This window comes from Anopheles merus, chromosome 2R, assembly GCF_017562075.2.
Source record: "Anopheles merus strain MAF chromosome 2R, AmerM5.1, whole genome shotgun sequence".
Lineage (NCBI taxonomy): Eukaryota > Metazoa > Arthropoda > Insecta > Diptera > Culicidae > Anopheles > Anopheles merus.
In genome coordinates, this window is record NC_054082.1 from 21,520,960 (window position 1) to 21,543,698 (window position 22,739).

General features: G+C 49.9%; 2 protein-coding genes across 8 annotated transcripts in view; both read right to left on the reverse strand.

Moving 5' to 3' along the window:
• Positions 1–5,094, reverse strand: part of LOC121601340 (diacylglycerol kinase eta) — a 50,544-nt gene extending 45,450 nt beyond the window's left edge. Inside the window, exons 1-2 of one of the 6 annotated variants that reach the window (XM_041930187.1) lie at positions 5,007–5,094; positions 2,178–3,178 (exon numbers count right to left, since the gene is read on the reverse strand). In XM_041930187.1, coding sequence (XP_041786121.1) covers positions 2,178–2,300 — 123 coding nt within the window. In that variant the 5' untranslated portion in view covers positions 2,301–3,178; positions 5,007–5,094. Of the gene's footprint in view, positions 1–2,177; positions 4,456–4,812; positions 4,912–5,006 lie in introns of those variants that run through there. The other 5 variants (XM_041930181.1, XM_041930178.1, XM_041930173.1 and 2 more) reach the window with 5 other exon arrangements.
• Positions 5,095–7,073: 1,979 nt separating this feature from the next.
• LOC121589327 (open rectifier potassium channel protein 1) lies at positions 7,074–22,552 on the reverse strand. 2 transcript variants are annotated; one of them, XM_041908138.1, is made up of 8 exons: positions 21,895–22,552; positions 14,821–16,299; positions 10,591–10,770; positions 10,387–10,508; positions 9,929–10,284; positions 9,707–9,854; positions 8,866–9,375; positions 7,074–8,772 (listed from the first exon to the last, which is right to left on the reverse strand). In XM_041908138.1, the coding sequence occupies exons 2-8, from the start codon at positions 14,960–14,962 to the stop codon at positions 7,561–7,563; spliced, it is 2,670 nt and encodes an 889-aa protein (XP_041764072.1). In that variant the 5' UTR covers positions 14,963–16,299; positions 21,895–22,552; the 3' UTR covers positions 7,074–7,560. The 2 variants fall into 2 exon arrangements, with proteins under 2 accessions (XP_041764072.1, XP_041764073.1); XM_041908139.1 differs by lacking the exon at positions 21,895–22,552 and adding an exon at positions 21,241–21,345.
• Between the last annotated feature and the right edge of the window lie 187 nt (positions 22,553–22,739).

Here is a 22,739-nt window from a genome sequence, read left to right on the forward strand (position 1 = left end):
TCCCGTCAGCTTTTGCTGTCAGCGCCAAACGCGTTCGCTTCTAGTGCACACGTCATCGTCATCGTCACTTCCGGGTGGGGCTCCACCTTGGTTACATACAGGGAAACGCTTCAGCACACGGGTTGCTGGGAAACCGTGCTGTCCTTACACCGTACGGTGGGTGCAGACGATGGCTGTAAAACGACGCATCGCCATCGCAAATGAGGTCAGAGCGCCTGGCCTGGCGTCACATAGCTGCACGAAATCAGGTCAATCAAGGCGACGGCTGGCGTCCTGCAGTCGTGCGAAACATCATCATGACCATCCATCTTCGCGCTCGGTCTGTGTGCCGTGTGGATGTGTGTGTCGGTGCCTGTGTGTATGCTTACCTCTCGGGTAAATGATGACGGACACCAATGGTGTAGCACCTACAAGGTAACACTTTTAGGGATCGCTTCGTTAGAAGGCCGAATGGTCAGGCCATCCTTCCGGTACACCATATTCCAGCGTATGCGCTCATTTATCTTGCATCCCTCAAAACTACAGTCTATAGCCAACTAGAGGTGTGGTTGATGTTTTTCAACAGCCAACACGTCATACAGGCATCATTCGTTTTGTGTTTTGGGTCCGTTACAGCGCCCTTCATAACGATATCTGCTATACTACCGCATACAGAACTCTCTATCTGTATCTCTTGTTAATTCTTCATATATGGCGTTACAAACATAATCGTCATTGGCCTGTTTCGGCATGAAAAGGGCTTGGCATTCTATGAACCATTAGCTCATCCATAGCATAATAGTTTAGTCTGAATGGACTGCGAATGGGGGCTCGGCTTCGTTCAAAATTTGAGCCCTAGACACAGAATCCTTGGAGGTTGTACGACTTGCTGATTGTACTGCGAGCCCCCTAGCTATAAATCTCGCTTAGCTATCAAGTACAGATATATACGCTATACTCAATATACGCGATTTCGCTATACACTACTTTCTAAATTTGACAGTTCTGCGAGCAAATTGTACTGATTTGACACATCAAATGTCAAATAGACTCCCTTTTTGTAGAATTTTAAAAAAACATTTTAATAGATACAAAATTGTAATCTTCAGTTGATATCAGGTTTAGAAATCAGCTAATTTAGTGGCTAAAAACCCACCATTTCAAGCAAAATTATACGAAAATTAGCTATAATTTAACTGAAAACTTCGAAATTCGACTTACACTAATATTCGAGATACACTATTGTCTCCGGTCCGCATTGATAGCGTATATCGGGAAATACCTATATGTTCAAATGCCGCACATTTTTCACAACTAGTTTTTTACAGTTTCTCAACTTTCCATCTCCAATATGCATCGTCTTTTTCATACAAATAAGATTGAAGTAACTCAGTTTTTATGTTTCAGCCAATAGTCGAGTTTTATCTCGACTAACAAATTTATAACCAAACCAATGTTAATCAAACAATATCCTTTCTGTCCTGGTGTCAGTACACTACTACCGAAGCTTTCCATTGCCGTTTTTGACTCTCTTGCTATCCAGGATCCTGGAAGGGCTCTCCCAGTCAGATAGATTGAATAATTCAATGAACAATTTTTCATTACATTCACACTACAACTCCTCTACCAAACGGTGTAAATAAAGCCACTGCCAACAATAGCCGCATCTATACGGTAGAATGCACCAAAATAGATAAACTTCATTACCTCAACCTGCACACTTCCGCAAAGAACAACTTCCCTGCCCTGACGGCACACCAGTTCACCAGGTTCGGGTTATTTTAAACACACGCTCAAGTCGATTGTGGCATAATTGATGCAGAATGTCAACGTTATTATGCAACTTAAGTGCCTTTACGCTGCTTGCCAGCTGCGGCACCAAAACGGCACCACGCTTGAGGCAGTTTAACGAAGCTGCAAACGAGCCACCGGCCGCAGCGGCTGGCACAGCCACGGCTCCGATGCATTCTTCGGCACCGGAAACGAAGGAAATTTAATCATCCTCACCCCCTCACTTCCCAGCGCCTGAAGTGGTGTGCTTTTCATTCGCTTATCACGCTCACAGCAAGCCGCCGCCGCCGCCGCCGGCAGCAATCGAATTTTGCACGGCTGTGAAGCGACATTATACCAGCTGAAATGCAACGCACCACCCGCCCGCCCCGAGACCTTTCAGTTCCTTCCTTCCCCACGATACCTACCGCTGACTTGACGTCCTTCTTGGTAGACAATTTCCGGTGGAATATTTTGGCCGGTTCGGTTTCATTCTCACTTTCCGACGATTCGTCGCCCGTCCGCGGGCTTCCCTGCACGGCGGCAGCCATACCGGTGGATACCGGTCGGGTTTCCGGCGCTGCTGGATTAGAGAGCGCTCCGGGCCGGGCGTGTGAGGGCGGGTGCTCACTACTAATTGTGTTTACACAGCCTCCACTTTGCTCGAACGTGTGACATACACACACACGCACACTGAAACTGCTGCTTCTGCTGGCCGTTAACTCTTGCAGGGGCTCACCGCTACACCAAACAGCAACGGAATAATGCACAGCCGATTACACACAAGCCAACATTTCTGGTGGGACAACATGCACACACACACACAAACACGGACGAGAAGGGTTTGTTTTGCAGGATTGAGGATAATTTATTTATATTACCTCCGTGTCTGTCACCAGCAACCGAGTGCAATACAAGGATCAGAAAGCGGCACCAACCCACGGAGGACACACGGATAAGCTAGGCGCGTTTTGCACTGGAGCGCTGACTTTTCGCTGCCGGCTACTTCGATGCGTGTGCATGGCAGCACCGAGCACGTCCTGCAAGATTCGCGCGCTCTATGTTGTGTCGGAAAAAAGTTCCCCGTAGTACACACAGGACACGGGTCTCAGTATTGCGTCTAGTCACTCTCTCTCTCTCCCTCTTTTGCTCTTTACTCTCTGTGTTGACCTAGTTTTGGCTCTCGGTGCTTCGTTTCTTAGTGTTACTACATTTTCTTCGCTTCATCGTAACGGCGTACGGATCCTTCAGAGGTACACACACAAACACTCGCCCAGGCGCACATGTAGACCGGTATGGTTTGTCTTGCTCTCGCTCTCTCTTTCTCTCACTTTACTTTGATACATGCTGTAACACACATTCGCTGCACTGTGTCAAAATATTGCTAACGGGGGGTTTTTGCGATCTGCCGGAAGAAATGTTAAGAAACCTACAGCACCGAACAAACGAAAGGTTTAATTCATTTCGAACATATCGCTCCATCGTTAAAGTACACTAACTCCTCGTCAGGATAAGAGTTTGATAATACCGATGCTTTAACGAGATCCAATCTGTGGCCCAATGGAGCCGTATCCGTTTCCGTTCTTCTAAAGTTCACACTTTTCTATTCTTCACGATAAGAAATCGGTCGTAACCATGGCTGTGGGAAATGAATTGGCAATGGCTAGCAGCAATCTCTCTCACTTTTTTCTTATTCTCTCTCTCTCTCTCTCTCTCTCTCTCTCTCTCTCTCTCTTTGTCTCGTACTCTAGCTCTCCGGTACACACCTCCCTGACAGCACAGCATCACCCCGTGGAGCGAATTTTCTCAAATGTCAAACTTGCGTTACTGATAAGTAGCGATGCTCCGATGCTCTTATGCAAACTGACGGCCATACAGTGTGCCAAACCTGTGTCACTGGTACACTGTTGCGATACAAATTTGTAACAATCGAGCCACCTTTCTTTGTCGTTGTACTTATTGCTCCACTTTCCGAATCACACCTTCCCGGGAGATGCTAATACACAAGGAGTAGCGTCGCTTTTCACAGCCACAACGTGCGGGAGAGGCAGCACGAGTACAGTTTCACACCGTGCCTGAATTTTCCACCTTTTCGATGCACTTTTTTGTCGTACCAGTACTGGGCGCTGGGCGATTTCGTTCGTAAAGCAAGATTGTTTCGAATGCCAAGCTTACTGCCAGAGCTTGCCGTGCCTGGGTCGCAAGTGGCACTCCTCGGTCCTGCGGACCAAGTGCGGATCGGCGCGGATAAAGCTGCGAGCCATCCTGTGACAGACGTCGGAACCTATTCGCCCATTCTACTCGCCACTCGCTACATCCGGTTTGAGGATCGCAAATGTTCCGGTGTCAAGAATGGACAGCCACATATCCACTATGGATTTGACGTTTCTCGCGTGAAAAACTGTGGAAGCGATACGGGTACGAAAGGAAGCTTACATGCCCCTCTGCCGGGAGGGGGGGAGGAGAAAGAAGCGGTACGTATTGCGGCAAAACCTGGCGAAGGTACGCTAGAACCGAACACCGGACAACACCAAGAAGGAGCAGAAAAAAACGCTTCTTCTTCCGTTTAGCAAGTGAACCGAACTACTCTGGGCTGGAAATGGCGGAACCATTGGTGGAGACTAAAAACAGGACACTACACACTGCACTGCGTTGCTAGCACCCGTACGGCAGCGCCTACACTACTGGCCCGAAACGCACATCCACTTGCCAGCGGAACCCGTGCACTGCTCCCGTGCGGTGCGGTCGCGCTACGCCAGGCAAGCCAGTCGGTTCGCTCAGTTCCTACCGACGGACCGAACGGGGCAGGAGACGGGGCAGGAGACGGGCGTACCGGGCGCGCGTTCGCACCCATGCAGGGCTCGGCACTGGGACACACATACCAGCGCAGCGAAACGACCACCGCGTACCGCCGAGAAGCAACAGGATCCGTGTGTTTTGCAAACGGTATCCTTGCGCTGCCTCTCAGGTGTGTGCGTGTGTGTGTTCATGCGATCCAGAGTCGGGAAATGGATAAAACGAGAAAGAGAGAGAGAGCGAGAGAGAGAGATTGAGAGCACTCACATCGTCCCACAAACCGCATCACAAACTGGAACAGGAATCTGGCACCCTTCTCTCGCACGCAGGAAAAAAGCGGCAGGCTTGTCCGCGGCAACGCACACCACCGCACAGGACGACTAACCCACAAACACCGGAACTGTTTCCGTCCGCTTCTTGCAAGCAGCCGAAACTGATGGAGTTTGGCCGTCTTGTCTTACTCCGAGCACCGACGCGTCGGTGATGACGTGCTGTCCGGGGGAAGGATCGGAGTGTACTTTGCTGTGCCGTTGACTGTCGCACAGGAGAGTCGGAATATTCCAACCCGCGCTCAGCACTGCCGTTTTCCCAAAAATAGCGGGAACCAATATAAAACGGTCCTGCTCACCCATACCACAACAAGCAAGTGTCGCTCACTGGACGACTTATTACATTTCTCTCGATGATACACAAGTTTACTACAAAACCATGCACACACACACACGTGAAACAAAAAAGGAAAGCATTCTTGTGCGAACTCCACACACACACACACACACATTCAAACTGTATCGTGAACGCAGTAAACAGTTTCCAATGTTTCTTTCTCCCCTACGCTCTCTCGCGCGCTTTCTCGTGCTCTTTATAAAATTGCTCTCTCTCTCTCTCTCTCTCTCTCTCTCACACACACTTCTTTTCACGGTTTACTAATACTAATCGCTACCACTCTCAGCACCATGCGTCTCCATTTGGTTGCTATTAAGTTTCTGGCTGTGTGCGTGTGAGTCGCTGTAAGTGGGGCAGCTGTGGTGGGGCCTTGCTTGCGCTACGCTTTGCTACGCTCTCCGATTGTTACCAACGGGGATGACTGCGGGAGAGGGGGATGTGGGTCAAATGCTGTAACAAACAACGCGCGTTAGACGGCAGTGCGTATCCTTCGTCACGCACCGACGGTTGCCTGTTTGTGTGACGGTTTCGTGTAACTGATTTCGCTGAGCGTTGTTGCCACCAGTGCCACCGGAGAGCACGGGAAGCGCAAAGCGAGCGAATGAAACGATAACGAACGCGTCGGCCCAAAGCCACGCGGCGCTCCACCTCCCCACGGCACCAGACCGCACCGGCAGCCGGAAAATTGTACCTTCGCGTGTAGTGATGAAACCTGGACGTGTAAAAACTCCTCCACCAAGTACGGTGAAGCTGTCGGTGTGTTGGTGCCGTCGCCCACCGCACACCGTAACGCTAGGCGGATACTACGAATTTTACGTTTTTGTTTGGCGCTTCGTCTCCCCACCGGGGCGAGCCGCTCGCCGGTTGTCTGCGTGTCCTTGTTGTGCAGCGCCACCCTTGGTCCCACGCCCAAAACCGGCCTGCTTCGGTGTAACTAATGCTCTAAGCACTGTTCCTCGAATCTGGCTCCACAGTGCGAACGATTACACTGGTCGAGTCAATCGTGAATTTTTATCGGGCAAACATCGGCAACATTGCTTGCCAACCAGGTGTTTTGGGCTATAGCAAAAAGCTCATATTCCCCCCCCCCTTCCACCCCCCCCCCTACTAAACTGTACTACGAGAGGTGTAAATAATCTGAAAAAGGACCCATTCTCGGGAACACTTTGCAGGCGCGGTGCAAAAATAGACACCCGGTGCAAATCGGGCTCGGACAATTTTACCGGAACGCACTGTCCTGTGAGGCTCTAAATCGATCCTTCACACTATAATCGAGCGTTTGTATCTTTCCGAACAAATGAATGTTTTCGATCACTGTACGGACACGGGGATGTGTTTGCGGGGGAGTCTTGTGTGGAAAAATGCTCCCTCGTCTGTCTGTCTGCCAGCAGAACATGGCAACAAAGCTCCAGCTCTGACGGCTATTTCAAAAAAAGCACAAAGCACATCAATGACGCATCAGCTCTCCATCACCAGGCACATCAGCACCGGCAGCATGCACAATGCTCTCCCACTGCTGCTCGGTTGGATGATTTTCCCATTTTTGCACCAGAACCAGAACCGAGGGAGAGTAAGGGGCGGGACATTTGAATGGTTGTGATAAAAATACAGCCATGGAAAACGAAAGCAAAAAAAACACCCCTATCTGGCACTCGCTCAACACCTTCCCACCGAAGGTGGGCGCCATGCCAAATGCACAGAATCAATTAGAATGCACAAAGGCTCGGCCCCTGTCGCCACTTGCTCGCCGCTCCACTCAATCGCCCAATCAAACGGAAATAACAACCGAACGAGTAGAATCTATTGCTAGGAGAGAAGAAGAAGAAGAAGAAGAAGAAGAAGAAAACACAAAAAGCGCCACATCGGTTTAAAGGGACGGTAGCCGGTGGCCGGTAAGCAACTCGGCCACTTGGCTGCTTTATTTTCGCTCAGCTAGCTCTTTTTTTTTGTTCCGTTTTCCCGGTCACAAAACTGTCACTGTGTACTGTTGACGATCACGATCGCTCCACAATCTTCCACTGGTCCGCATGCCATAGGGCTCGATGGGCCACTGTGTAAACCTACAAGCTACTGCAATAACTTCCGCACTACCGCATAATGACTGGTTGGAATGGCATCTGATAGTTGTCTTCCCCCTTTGATGCTCTGGCATAAATAATTTCATACATCTCTACGCGCTGTCCCAGCTGGCAACGCCCCAGTTGGCCCACCGGGACAGCGTTACAATACTGATACGTTGCTGCGTTGGTGGTGGTGGTGGTCGTGGTGATGTTGCTGGTGCTGGTACGCCTTCCACACTGGTGTTTCTGTTGCTAATGCTACTAATTCTACCCGCGGCTGTGCCCTAGCCTAACGCTTCTCGTCGAACAGATTGGACAGGCTGCTGTGCCGGTTGCGGCCACTGTTTGGCACGGTCAGCCCACTGACCGCCGTCGATTGGTCCGAGTCCGAGCGTATCAGATTCGGCCGCCAGCGGAACTGGCCCTGGGGTCCGCCCGGTGCGACGCCAGCCGTGCCACCGGCCGATGGGACGGTCAGATGGGACGATTGGTGGGTAGCGAGCGGGCTCGGACGGGACGACAGCCGGCGCTGGAGCGTCGTCGTCGGCAGATTGTGCAGCGACTGGGACGACGAGCTGATGTGCGGCGAGCCGGGCAGCTCGGGCCCACCGGTAGGCCCGGCTGGCGGCCGCGGACAGTGCCCCGGCGGATAGGCCAGGTTCGAGGGCCGGACGCTGAACCGGCGCCGGATCGGTGTGGGCGACGGGCCGATAATGCCGAGCGTCGGGCTGCCGCCACCGGCCGGCGACCCGGACACCGTGGCCGAGTAGGAGGGTGGATTCGTTGGACGGAACGAGGGTCGCCGCAGGACGGAGGGGGCCGAATCGGCACTGCCGGTGCGACCGAGCGGCGGCTTCAGCGAGCCACGGCGCGACCCGCCCGCCTCGATCGGCGGCGTGAACAGGGTCAGCAGCGACGGCAGATTGCTCGGCCCGCCGGCGAACGGTTGCGACTGATGGCGGCCCGCCCGGTGCAGTGTTGTGGCCTGCTGCTCGCCCGTGCCGACGCTTCCCCGGTGCTGGCCGGCACCGGCCGTCACCGTGTCCGTGTGCATTAGCTCGAGCGCGCGCAGCAGATCGCCGATGGTGGTCGTTTCGAGAAGATGCTCGTCCTGCGGCGGCATCGAGAGGATGCTGCCGCGCCCGCGCGACGTCGCGCTCAGGTAGGACGAGGTGGGCAGGTTAAACATCGAGCGGCGCCCCTTGCCGGTGGCGGCAAGGTACGACTCGAGGCCGGGAGCCGTTTCGATGTCGGCCGGGGCGAGCTGCTTGGAGCGCTTGCGGAACGGGTTCAATCGCTGCAGCACGCTCCGGTTGACGGCCGACGCTTTGCTTTCCCGGCCGGTCGGTGGCATGTTGATGGTGAGGCTCGAGTCAAAGTTGACGTTGTTGGAGAGGGCGGCCCGCAGCAGATTGTCCTTCTGCTTTACCTTCTGGCGTACTTGGAGGATCTCCTGTATCTGGCTGTTGTCTCCGCCGCTCCACGTCCACTCGTTCGCATCCTGTTGGTGGTGGGATGAGAGACGCGAGAGAGAAAGAAAAAGTCAGTTGTTTACGTTTAAAAAACGAAACCCATCCACCATCATCATCATTACCTGTGAGCTAAGATGCGCCGGAACGCCAATGTCGGATGCGGCCCGCGGCCGCATCGGCGGTGCCGTCAGGTAGGCGCTCTTGTCCGACCCGCTCATCGACCAGCCGGACCAGGTGCGCTCGCTGGCCAGTATCTGCGAGTCGGAAAAGCAGTTGACGCCCGCGTTCAGCGAGGCTCGCTCGAGGAAGCTCTGATTGTCGTCCTGGTTGGCGGTAATGTTGCCCAGCGCGGTTACGACGCGCGCCAGCAGCTCGGCCGGCTGTACCAGTGCCTGCACGCCGAACGTTTTCTCCCGATTGATACGGTTCAGGTCGGTGTCAGAGAGACGGCGCACCAGCGATCCACCGTCCAACGGCTTTGTCGCTGCAAACACGAGAGCACTTTCCGAGTTGGCGCGCTTGCGCCGAATGGTGGGCTGTTCCGGCGGCCGGTACATCGACAGCTCCGGGCACGAGCTTGATCTGCTTTTCGACAGGCTTAACCACCGGTCCGAAGGTTCCTCGTACACGGGCTGCAAATAGGACACTAATGAATTGCAATGCCAAAACGAAGCTTCAGTGGGGAGCGTTGGGAGGGGATTTTATGTTTACTGTATGTGTGGAAAGGGGGGACAAGAATTCGAGCGCCCTTACCGAGCTTGTTCCGTCCACTGGGCGGGCGAGTAGATGCATTGGAAGAAAATGTTTGTTTGAATTGTATTTCACCCATTACCAGCAGTACGCTAAGTTAATGTGGCCGAGCCGAGCAAACAGAACGCTTCGCCAGACGACAAGGAAGGCAACGTGTTTCTTGCAAAATAAAGCATCTGCCACGAGTGCGCTTTGGAAGCTGTAGTAACTTACCTTAAACTTTAGCATATACACCTCGTTGAGAATCCTACGCAGGTAACTAATGTCTTTGGTAACTCCGTTCCACACACGGTGCTGCGTTTCCTTCAGGTTGGAAGCGACCAGCTTTTCCAGCTGTTGAATCTTTTTGTGCGATATGCCTCTGAAAGAGTTCAGGATGATTCACGTATATTACCAACGTGGCCTTCCAGTTGCTCCCAATCTCGCACTACTCACTTCGCAATAAAGCCCAATATCATAAAGATGTACCCGATGCCAGCGAAGAACCAAAAGATGATGAATATCTTGTACACGGTAAACAGCGAACCGAACTCGTGCTGCTGGGACGGCTGGAACGAGGCGGCATAGTCGCCAAATCCGATCGTCGTCAGCGTGACGAACGAGTAGTACACCGACACGTCGTACGGCCACTGCTCGAAGTACGTAAAGACGCACGCCGGCGCAAAGATGAACACGATCACGCCCGGTATCAGGTACAGCACGATCTGCCCGATGAAGCTGATGCGCCGCGGTGCGTACCCGGCGTTGGCGGATAATTTATACGCCTTGTAGCGCCGGTACAGCCGCACAAACTGCCCGAGAACGAGATGCGTGTGTGTGTGTGTGTGTGTGTGTTCATTAGTTAGTTGTTTGTTGGTTTGGTTTAACTATTATTGGTTAAACTGTCTTCTTACCCCGCGGGCCCAGAACTCGCCGACGTACGCAAAGAAGAACCCATTCACCGGGAGACCGATCAGCGCGTAAAATATTAAAAAGATGCGCCCGAACGTGTTGTGCGGCGAGATGTTACCGTAACCTGAAGTAGCAACAGGATAGTGACGTTAGAAGTATCAATACCAAAAAAGAAGGCCGTACTTGTCCATTTGCTCCCTACTTACCGACGGTAGAGCAAATGATAAAGGCGAAGTAAAAGGAATGATAAAAATCCCACACGTACGGTGGTTCATACTCGTCCTCGGTATAGTTGGTCACCCTGCTGCCGCAGTATTCGTCCAGCCGGCCGATCAGTTTGCGCTGCAGTTCCATATCTTCCGGTGACAAGTAGCGAACGAGCATTTCTGTGGGGAAGGGGAGGGGGGAGAAAAGGGACGCAAAAAGAGAAGAACTCGTTATGACGTTTTGAAGGATTGTTTGAATTCGTTTCAGCCCGTTTATTCTTCATTGTTGCGAGACTAACACGTTCCATTAGCACCTGTACCATGGTGTGTGGATTGTACGGCATTTGCTCGAACACAAGTGCTATAAGACTGTTATAGCGCAGTGTAACATTTGACACTATTCTTACGATGGTTTCATTCCTGTAATTCAAAGGTAGCTAAGACGAAGTGCTTTGAGCGTATCGAAAACTATTGCATTCAATCGAATGATGTCATTCTTGTTGGAGATACGTTTTCATTCGTTTTCCTATTTGAAACCATATGTTGCATTTTACTGCATCGCAATCGCAGGTGGAACATTTTTACGAACCGCATATCCATAAAATTCATGATATTTCATCAATACGAGAAGAACAGACAAAGAAAGACGTTCAACTTTCTCCAAAATTTTACGCTCAACGTTTGATATTTGAATATTTAAATTGTTGTTTGCTCAACAACTTTCCACCAGGATGACGATCTGGCGAATGAATTTATCGGCGGCTTCTTTTACGTTCATCTCTCGCATGGCAATCTAACACTCAAAGTCCGCATGATGGCTACGCAAATAGAAACTGACGGTGTGGTCGCAAAATATCGATGCTCCATTATAAAAAGGCGATCTGGCAGATGAATTTCTATCAACCAACTATTGTGGACAAGGAAGCGGGTGCTAATTGGATCACGAAAATGATAGCCTAGTTTGGTGTTTAATGATTTGTTCACATGTACCATGGACACCCAGGTAGAGCCGATCGCAAGCCACACGCTGGTCAACTATCTCAACTCTTTTCGCTTTTTTTCTGGCTTCCACTTTTCCTTAGTCCTTAGGTCGTACATTGTTGTACGCCGTCGCTGTGGTGCCATCGACTGGCGCGACTACTGTGAAGATTCACCCGACCGTGCGAATTGATCTTTATATTTAATTTCCAATTATCGATTCCAGATGGATCTCTAGATCACGATGAACACGAGATTGGCGGCACCAAAACTTCAACCTTCAATTCATTTTGATTATTTTTTTTCATTGCAATTGTACTTAGAAACAAGATATTATGCGTATTCAATCATCGGAGCGCGCAATGAGCGCTATCTAAAGTAGTAATTCAACGTGTTGCCAGCGGCTAGGGCTACTTTACCATAAACGTATTCACCCAGCTGTCATATACCGCATTCCGCGCTGATTTATTGACTCAAATCGAGCTTTACAATCGTAACACAACGTGCAGATTAGTTGCGATGGGCACGCGCCAAACCGGTCATTAATTAAGTGCCGCTAGTTATTTCACCCCTACGGCTGCGGCTGCCCATTACCCTGCCGTTAACGGCGTCTTGCCCGATCGCTCCAACAGTCTGGGCCGTTTGGGGCGACCGGGAAGTTGGCGTGATATACATACTCATATTTTCCTCATTACAACACCGTGGGTGCAAAATGTGTAGCGCAATTGCCACGCGTTCGCCCGACAACGACTACAAACCGGGCATTGTAATATTCAAATTAAGCAATCTTGTGCAGCTGGGTAATGGGAACGGGCCGGTACGAGCACTAGAGTTTCATTCGATTGCACTTGACACTGGCGAGTGAGTGAGCTTGCTTGTTGAGTTGAGCTTGGGGAGGGCAAAAGATTTAATTGAAATCACTTCATTTCTGTCAACGCGGATCGTGTGCTGGAAGCCGATTGCAACGGTACGATAATGAGCTGATCCGCTGGAGAATATCCGCAGCATCGGACAGCATGATCGAAGGCATACAATGTTGCAGTGGTGGTGGCATTGGATTCGTATCGGAATTAGGATTGTTTGTGAATAGATGAGAATAGGTTAGCGCGAATTGATCCAGTAGAATTTGATGCTCTTCAATCATGCTACAAATATATGAATCAATTATGTATAGCAAATGATCGTGTGATGATAGCGTACATGTTTGCAAAGACAACAACGTACTTATTGCTGGGTAAATATAATTCTATTTAACGTTTCCTGTACAAGCTCAAAACTTTTTACCGCGGACGTGAGAGTGTCAGCACCCAAGTAATATGCAATCAATTGCGGATCCCTTCCAAGGTGTATTTGTTATCACAGCCCATCGACTAGTCACCTCTCCGCATTGCCCTTTTGTTTTTCATTTGTCCGATAAACGGGAACGGTATTTACAAACAAAGTTTAACACGATTTTGTCATTAAATGTAATAGTTTCCAGTGCACAGAACCACACACGCCCGTGAGAGTTGTAGCTGGATCGTGAAAAGCACACATCGCGAACAGTGCATCCAGCCTCAAGTGTGTCCTCAGTCACTGGCAGCGGGCAGAACACGTGCATGTGAAGCAGCTGGCCCATCCAACCCCGTATCCCCCCCAGTACAGCCTGCCGGCTGATAAGGGGTTTGCAAGCGGTCATCAAGGAAAACAATAACAACAAACCACAGACCCGTGCGCCGAACCGGGCGGGCATGGGCCGCGATAATTTACACTAGACTGTACCGTCTTGCAACCAGCATGTACGCGATGCATCCCATCTCCAGCTCCAGCACTGGAGCGTGGCGCTTAGGGTAAACCGATACGCGCTACACCTTACCGAGCCGGAGATCGATTTCATTCACTGGTCGGCGGCACTGGCGCACTTTAAACCGACAGCGCAGAAGGGGTTTTTTACAGGCTCATTAAAATTTAAATTGTACTCTCGAATAAACATGCCGATACCGCCACAAGGGGGGGGTGTTGTCTCGCTGGCAATTTGATGATTTATGAGCAACAGGAAATTGGTCATCGCGCGCTCCGCCCCTCCGCTGACCCGAAGCGTGATGAATAGGTTCGGTAACGGTGCGACGGGTACGATTGAATTTGCATGATCGCACGATAGAGGCCACAATCACAGCGAACTTGCTGTTTCCCTGATGGGTAAACGAATTAGCGGTGCGATCAGCGATACAGCGCGGACAGCGATTTCACGAGAAGCGAGCAAAACAAAAATGTATGAAGGATTTTACGGGCAATTGTTAGGTGACGTGCTAGAGCTGTGTCCTTTCTTCACTAGACAGCTCAGTTCCAGCGACTAAGAATACAATAATGCACGATTCTGTTCATGCGATGTTACAGGTTTCTGATTGATTAGATAGATTATTGAATAGTTCGCATTGAAGGTACCTAGGTACTTATCATGGCGTTATATTCTACTGATCTTCTATGTATATACCTGGCATATATTGGCTGGGCGCATCAAACTATCGTATGCCCTTTAGCTGACTTGTGATAGCGAACCGATAAAACGGTGGTATAAAAACGATCAACACTGCCGAGTCCTCATAAACTGGCGACTTTTTGTCGAAGTGTTGGAGTCATCTCTTGACACTGATATTTGATATGAGATGACACTTTATATATTTACAAGAAAATCATCTATAGCCAGTAAACATCTGTCAGATCGATTTTACTGAAAAGTGTAGTACCTCAATGGCGTAGGATGTAAGCATACTATTGAGCACGAATTTATAGCATCAAAATTATTATAGAAATTATCGTAAAAAGTGTATAAAATTAATGAGCTTTTAAAGAATTTAAAATTGTTAAATATTATCTGAGATGAGAACATGAAACCCCAAGCTTTTTTATTTAAAATATTAACAATTATTATAAATAAACAGAACGTAATAATCATTGGGACACTACACGATGCTGAAAACAGTGATCATGGTAGCCAACAAATGCTTTTTGTTCTACCAAAGTGCAAAATTCGAACTTCAAATTGAAAGCAATGAACTCCTACCGAATTCACAATATCAATGAGCAAGAACTAACTTCTAATAAAATACAAAAAAAGTTAACTTCAAACGCATTCAATTCGATTAACAATTCGATAATCTGATGCTAAACGAAATATATATGCACATGAAAATGCACATAAAATTGGCCATCCATCCATCCATTTCCTTTTCTCGGGTTTCGCTTGCCGCTTCTCCCATGACGCACACTTACCATTAATTTCGATCCGCTCGGCCAACTCTTCGGCTCGCCGCTCCGTCTCCAGGTCGTTTTCGACATGATAGAACACGCTGGCGCCCATGAAGAGGTACGCCGCGTAGAACAGGAGCAAAGCGAACCACTCCTTCGGTGTCATGTCTGGGCATTGGGCCTGGGCTGCCTAGCCCGCCGAACAGCGCACACAGCTAAACGGGTTTTCCTCTCCCTACACTGCAGCTCTACGCACCAAACGACGATGTTCATTAAGGCTTGCAAGCAAGCAAAGGGGATTTCACAGCAGTCGTGGCTTTTTGTTACACTTTTGCACAACACTGTGCCGATCGCGACACGTTTTCCACGGGATTTCACGGGCAATGCAGTGCAGTACACACGCGATTACGCACGGTAAAAACTAACACTGAAAAGCTCGATGCGTAGGATCAAACAAAAAATCACACACACACACACGCACGGTAGCGTAAGCTTTCTCTCTTTCTAACCGTCAGACTGCCAGGTCAACACCACATCACTCCACCTGCTCCGGCGAAGGAATAAACGTGGCGGAGGTCTACCGTGCGGGATCAACCACTCCGCTGGGACTAGAATTCCATGCTACTCCTTCTCCCGGCTTTGCGCATTCATTCACATTTGCCCCGAGGTACTGGTTTTACGTTCAGATTCGCTCGTTTCAGTTACTCGGTTACGGCTAGAAGCGAACCGGAGAGGTAAAGCTTCTCACCTTACGCCAGCTGAAGCGAGAGTCACTGCGATCTACCTGACGGTTATCTCCTTTCCTAAGGTGCTGAGGCTGATCGCGTTTATCCTCCGATAGCGATCGGAGGATGTGCAGGTATACACTGTTGTCTCCGATGCACTGATTACACACTGACGTACACACTCACAAGCTATGCATCAGGTAGGCGCATTTAATGAAATTCACTACCCAGAGCATCAGACAACCGATCCAGATCTTCGCATGAACGCGAACGCACCGGTTCGATCAAGGAGATAGTTGACCCATAGGTTCACACACACACTCACACACACTGCTTGCACGCACTCACGCACTCACACTGCCACTACTTATGCAATCAATTATCACTTCACAAAAAATGATGTATCCGATGCGTGTCCACACTTTTGATCGTTCGAGGCGTGATCGTTTCCGGCGATCCGATTAGGGCTTGAGGGCTGAGTATTGTTTCACCGGGCAAGAACAGCACAGGTACACTGAGCATTGATCACAAAAACGTACACACAGCTCCTTTAACAGGCGAAAATTGCAATCATTCGTGAGCGATAGTGGCCAGCCCTTTCCGGAAGATCCAATCGCAGCAGCAGCAGCAACAGTATGCGTACGTACAGCGGAACGGGGACGGCGTTGATCAGATTATCAGTGTATGCCATAGTACATCTTCCACCAGGTACCACTCTGTGCCTTTGGATGGGCCTGCCGTGCCCGCCTACTGCATTAGGATCGCTCTGGCTATCGGTCTGGAAGAGATGATCGTGAAAAGATGCAAACTGCATTAACTGCGCGCCACTGCCGAACGTAATGCTTTAATTTGTGTAATTGTATGTAAATTGTGTGGAAACAAAAAGAGCCTGCTTTCTCACTGAACTTGGTGGCGGGCGCTATTTCGCTTTAATGCTGATATTCTATACGCGATTTTGATAATCCTTAACGCTCCCACAGTTTAGCTAGATGCTCGTGTCATCTTCGCCAGCGCACAAGTTTGAATGTTTTACATTTCGCTGTGCTAGTTTCACCCTCTCTGGGCAATATTTATGAATGGCCGTTTATCTATGTAAATTTTACTGGAGCGAACAACAACAAAAAAAAACAACAACCCATTCCAAGAAACTGATCGCCATTATTCAAAATCACGCTACCCTGCGCGTCGTACGTGATCAAAAGCGGCACAGTTAACGCCTACAGGGCCCGTAACACAAATTGGCGGAGATTTGCAGTTCGCCAAGGAAGCTCGGTGGTGAAGATCGATCGTTCTCCATTTTGGCCTCGCCGTCCGTGTTTGGGTGCGAACGGTGGAGATGCAGACAGAGGGGGGATGGTTTTGGTTTCCATAAAAAAAGCAACACCGCCGGATCGCGAGATGGTAGCCCAATGCTCCCCGCGGGATACGACACTGCGGCTGATAATTTATGCTGTGATTTCTATGCAAAAACTAGCAATTCGATCCTGCCCACCCGGTCTCCAGTCTGGTCTGCGCTTCCGAACGACTTCATTTTCATGCGGCACGTGTGATTTAATTAAACTGTTGCTAACTTGCTTTCTACACTGATTGCGGTGAAGGCAATGGGCAAGCTAACAGTGTGGAGGTTCCAGCACAATGTATCGGGTGTGGAACATTGGATGGAACAATTCTACCAATTAAGCTGTAATCTTCTAAGAAGATGGTAGAAAAATGCGACAATCGCTCTTTAAGAAACTTCTACACACCAAAAAAAATACACCACACTCGCCCAAGGTCTTACAGCCTCTTCCGAAATTCTCTTGCTCAATGTTACACTGGCCAGTGGGTTTCTGGGGTTGTTCATACATCATTTGCTTCCTTCCGCGAACGATGCCGTACGTACCATTAGCGTATTTTATAGCCGGGCACACCGGCTGCAAACGTGGGCCATTTTAATTGGGCTACAATTTCGTGAAGACGGTGTATCGTTTGCGCTTGTGCCTCTGACTCAAAAGTACAACTCATCGTTGGTCAGAAAATAACACACCAACCTATCACAACGCCCGGGACCGGTGGTCATCCGATGGCGATGGCTGGAATCGCCGGAAGTCGGACACAAAGTAACACAAGAATTCAAGCTCCTCCGTCTGCCATAAATTACTTCGTACGCCCGATCTAATTGCTATTATTTTAAAATCCCACTCGGTGCGATTAAACGCACCTTCTTGCGACGTCCAGAAGGAGCGTTCGCAAGCGATAGCACACACCCAAAGAAGAAAAAAAGACACTCATAACAAGCCACATTATTCGACGAACGGTGTGTGCCAGTAGGAGCTACAGTATTGAGAAATTATAGTTTAGAATGTGTTCTACTGGCTTGGTTTGCAAGGTGGAAACCACCAGCAATCAGGAGAGCGGTGAATTAATTTATTGCTTGGTGTGAAGCTTCTTCACCCTATTCGCTTGGCAAATATTAAACCTTTTTTGCTTCCCAGTCCCAGTGCAAAGTGGGTCGTTCAAACAGGCGCAGAAACAACGCCAGCCATCGATCGAAATCGCCTTGGCAAGTGTGATAGGAAGTTCTAATCCACCCTTCGTTGACGCACAAACCGGCCAACGTGAGTGTTGAACCGTCATCCATGGCGCTATCCTGGCAGTAATCTTACTGCCGTAATCGCATCATCCTAGCGACTGCTTGATGAGTTTTACGGCACTATGACGATGGTCAGCGGATAGTTTTCGAGTGCATTTATTGGTACCGATTTCACCCTCCCGGTGATTGATTGTCCCGGTTCTATTCTCCCACCATTCCGGCGGAGTCCGCGCGAATGTCTTATCGGCGAAGCACGAAGAGCACCTTGACCATTCGCAACTGCTTGAGGTGCAGCGCTGCACCCGTCGATTCGGTCAGCTGTGTCAAATGGTTTATCATCATCGGCTTATCGGAGATCTTGTACGTTGGATGGATGGACAGATAGAGAGTCGTTTGTCTATCGCACGATTGTTGATTCGATTGTTGCCCTCTTGCTAATCTGGCCATTGCATTAAAGAGCCGGGGGTGATCGGGTGATGGCCATCGATTCAGATAAAATTATCAAAACCTGAATTATTGTGTTTAGCTGGTTAGCAGATAATTATAATAAGCAGATAAATGATCACAGCCAATTTACACTTCCCTATTTCTTTGCATTCTTTTTTCAACTGTCCAAGTTTAACGTTATCATATTGATCGTTTGAAGTTGCCTTAAACCGCACTAAGCGCTAAGGAACCAACAGTCTAGCTTTTTTTTCACCTTCCTTCTTTTTGTTTTGCGTAAATGTAGTTCCAATTGCCCATTGCCAAACACTGCTACCAACCGGCACCGTGAAACGTTCACTCATCCATGAACTTTTGTTCGCAGCGGCAAAGTGAGTTCGGGCCAGCAGCGGCGAAGGTAACAGAGCACGCGGAGGTTCGTCGCTTACCACTAACACAGCCAGTGTGCGCCGGTACCCCCAAAAAGCTAACCGTGAACTCCGGGGCCCGGCTCGTACACAAGGCTTATGCGGCGGCACGCACGGCCTACCGAGATGCCCAGTGACCGGTTCGATCTTTACCGGGCAAAGCAAAGCAAATGTCGCGTGAAATGTTGCCGAGCGCTTATCGCGTTCGCGTTCCGCGGTTCGGGATCGGTCGACATTGAGAACGTACGGCGAACGAAGCGGGTGCCGAAACCAAATGCTGTAAAGCTTTCTTTCCGATTCTAGCACGTGCTAGGCCGAATGGTGGATTTTCGAGCTATGTGGGCCAAGGTCTCTGTGCGGTGCGATTTCGATGATCATGAAAACATGAACCAGCAGCAACACAGAAGGAAACAAGACAAATGAAAGAAACAAAAAACAAAAAGCAAAACGTAATGTAGCTGGTAATGTTTAATTGCCGTGCTGCAAAGGTCTTGCAGAGTGAGGAAGAACTGGCCACGCTGAAGCTGTTTGGTACCAGCAGCAGCAAAAAAATAACAACTCACAAGAAACGGCTAGAATGAGGAAAACAACACTTCCATCGTGGCAACCATCATCGTCCGAGTGGCATTGAACGTGAACTTTCTTAACCTGGTGCAGCGTTCGTTCGGAAGCGTCCGAGAGCGGGAGCTGCTGTATGTCTGCTGCATGTGCTGCATCCAAAATCGTGTTCGATCTTCTCATGCTCACAATAACTCGCTCGGCCTACGGTAGAGCCGGCCCGAAAGCACGAAACACCACACCGAACGAAGGGCACTGGGAGAATGCAAAAACAAAGAAGACATCGAAAACAAAACTTGAACTTGCCCACCAGCTGAGCGCTTATGCTACGGGCACAAGTGCAAACTGCGCCCACGTGTGTTTGTGTGCAAGGGGTTTTATGTGTTTTTTGTTTTGCTTCTGAAGCCATCCGATCATCACGCTGACGCTTGGAATGGATGTTCGAAGGGGCCATCGAAAGGGGTACGATCATCCGCCACAAACTGAGACACTTGCACGGTCGTGGTCACTCTCTAGACACTTCCAAACAGCTCCAGCACACGTCAGAGTTCGAACCGATACCCTGAACCCATCCATTACAGATCTCAATGCACTGGCGGGGAGCATCTTTAAGTGGCTCTTTCTCGCTCTGCCCGAGCGAAACAAGATAGCCGATCATCACAGTCTCAGAGATGATGCTGATCGTTAGTTAGCTGCCTCGCTCGCAAGATCCGATCGCGCGGGAAAACGATGCTAACTATGCTAATCGAAAACTAGACCAGGCGCGCACTGCTCAACCATCCCGGGCCGGGCGGGTCGCCAATTCGCGACCCTACTTATCGAACTCTCGTGTCATCTATTTGCACCTGCCCTTGTGTGTGCGCCTCGGCTCAAGTTTGCTCAAGTGTGTTGGTGCAGCGGTTGGGAGGCCCACGGGCAGTACGTTTACATTCTGTTTACCGTTGGAATTTTCATAACAATGCAAATGACGGATCGGAATAGCTGCCAATTAAGGTACGGTGTTCTTGGTGGTGGTCTTTGGAAACGGTCGCAGTTAGGAGGTATCAGGGACGAGTGAGGAGAAGAAGAAAAAAACAAACTAGAATCGCTGATTAGAACATAGTTCACACACGAGCTCTCAACCCCGTCGGGCAGGGCTGGTACCAGTATAGGGCGATTAAACGGTATCGATACACCGGGTCCCCTGCGACATGCATTTTCATGCAGCCGAGTTCTGATACTGGCATGGCTGCATTGTAAAGTCGGGTAATTGGTGCATTTTAGCTTAGCCATCCTTATCTTGTCCTTGGCACAACAATGTGTAAGCGTGTGCTGGTAGAATGCTGGATGATTCAATCGCAACCGTACCATGAGTAACAATACGGCATAAAAAATCGGATCAAACGATCACAGGTCAGGGCGGGTTGGGTGACTGTGACATACTTCTTCGCTTCGCCGCGCCATCCGATCGCGCGTGTTATTAGTTATTAATCATTGGCGCAATATAAACCAAACTTCGCGCTGAACGCGCATCACGTGACAATCGGATCCAAACGGATAGAGAGGGAGACAGAGAGAGTGAGAGCAGGATTGCCAAAAGCACAATGATCGCTTCAATCACGTGGAACGGGGTTTGAAGGGGCAGCAGTCGACTGGGGATATTTCGGGAAGTCCAGCCGGGACCAACACGGCTCCGAAGGAGCTGTCGTCATCGAAAGCACTCAAAGGCACCAAAATCTAATATGCGGCCGAATTTTACCTTCCAACTTTTAAACCATCATCCGATTGCGATGCGACAAACGCTCACTTTAACCTTGCTCATCCGGAACGGCCGGATGCGATCGATTCGAACGAGCGATCGTCATCGATGCTCGAAAAGATCGGTTAAACGGTTATGCGAGAATCGGCGCGCATCGGCGAAGCAACTTTTGCGCACACCCACGGGGTGGCCGGTGACCCGTTTTGCATTTGCTGCGAATTGTTTTGTCGATCGTTTTGTTATTATTATTTTTTTATTTCTCCGACCAGCACGATGGCAACTAGGCGACGGAACAGACGGAACAGTTCAACACAGGCACACACTCGGCCAGTACGCAACGCTCCACACGCTCGCCTACTCTTTGTCGGAATGTGATAAGGTTGGACGGCTTTTACACGCGCTCACACAGCTTGCCTATTGCTACTATCAGCGCGCCTGGGTATGGCTACCGCCAGGAACTATCGGACAGAAGCGGTTTCAGTGAGAAAAGGGTACGTTTTTTTTTTTTTGCTTGAATCATTGCACCGGCGGTTTTTCCCTCCCATTCGCTTCGTACCATCACACGTGCAAAGATGGTAGACGAAAGGGAAACAACAAAACACATTCTTAAATTACACCACTTTAAAACACACACACACTAGCACAAACACTAACCAGAGTCGCAATGTTGCACCGATCCGTCCGAAAACCGCACTCAGCGAGGCGAGGTTTGCGCGCAGGCTTTTTCGCGAAGGCTGTGGAACTGCGGACTCTGCAACGTACTCGAGCGACCGGCACCGACTGATAGGCCGCGAACGGGCAGCACGAAATCCGACCGCACGATCGAACTAAATCCCGCACCGCCACCACCACCACCAGCGCTGTCGAACGCGTCGATCAAGTGGAAACACGACCACGAGACCTCTATGCGCGAAAAGCAACGACAAGACCGGTGCGTAAGGCGTAAAAAACCGAAAAAATACTCACACACACACAAACACACAGAATAGAGGAATCAGTGATCGCGACTACTGGGGGCGGTGGGAGCAGAGTTTAGTAGAGCGGTAGAATCGTCTAGTCAGCAGTACAAAAACGGCCACCCGATTGTGTGCCCTTTTTTTACGCAACTGCTTGTATTTATTTATTTTTTTCTTGTTAGTCTATCGAACCGGAGCTGACGAAGCTGACACGCCAACCCTTCTAATGGCTGCGGATGAACTGCGACGGTTCTTGCATTGACGCTGCACTTGACACTGCAGCACGATCCTATTGCCCTGTGCTGTGCTGGTTGACTCGGTCCACTCGATCCACTCGATTCACTCGCTCGACTCGGGCGGCTCCGTCTTTATCAATCGGTCGTTCGTGCGAGCCCCGAGCCAGCAGCGGTCGGGCAGCATGCATTATGCTGTGACAGATGCGCCCGTGTTCGGTGTGCGCCACACGACCGATTAGCCAGCGCAATGATCCGTGTGATAATGCAACGACCCTTTCGACAACCTCCCCACCCAGCCACGGTGGCT

Excerpts from the sequence above, each read along its gene's own strand:
- LOC121589327 (XM_041908138.1), bottom strand. The coding sequence starts at position 14,962 with ATGACACCGAAGGAGTGGTTCGCTTTGCTCCTGTTCTACGCGGCGTAC. Across the intron at positions 10,771-14,820 it reads CGAGCGGATCGAAATTAATG|AAATGCTCGTTCGCTACTTG; the intron begins GTAAGTGTGCGT and ends CCTTCCCCACAG. Across the intron at positions 10,509-10,590 it reads TATCATTTGCTCTACCGTCG|GTTACGGTAACATCTCGCCG; the intron begins GTAAGTAGGGAG and ends TTGCTACTTCAG.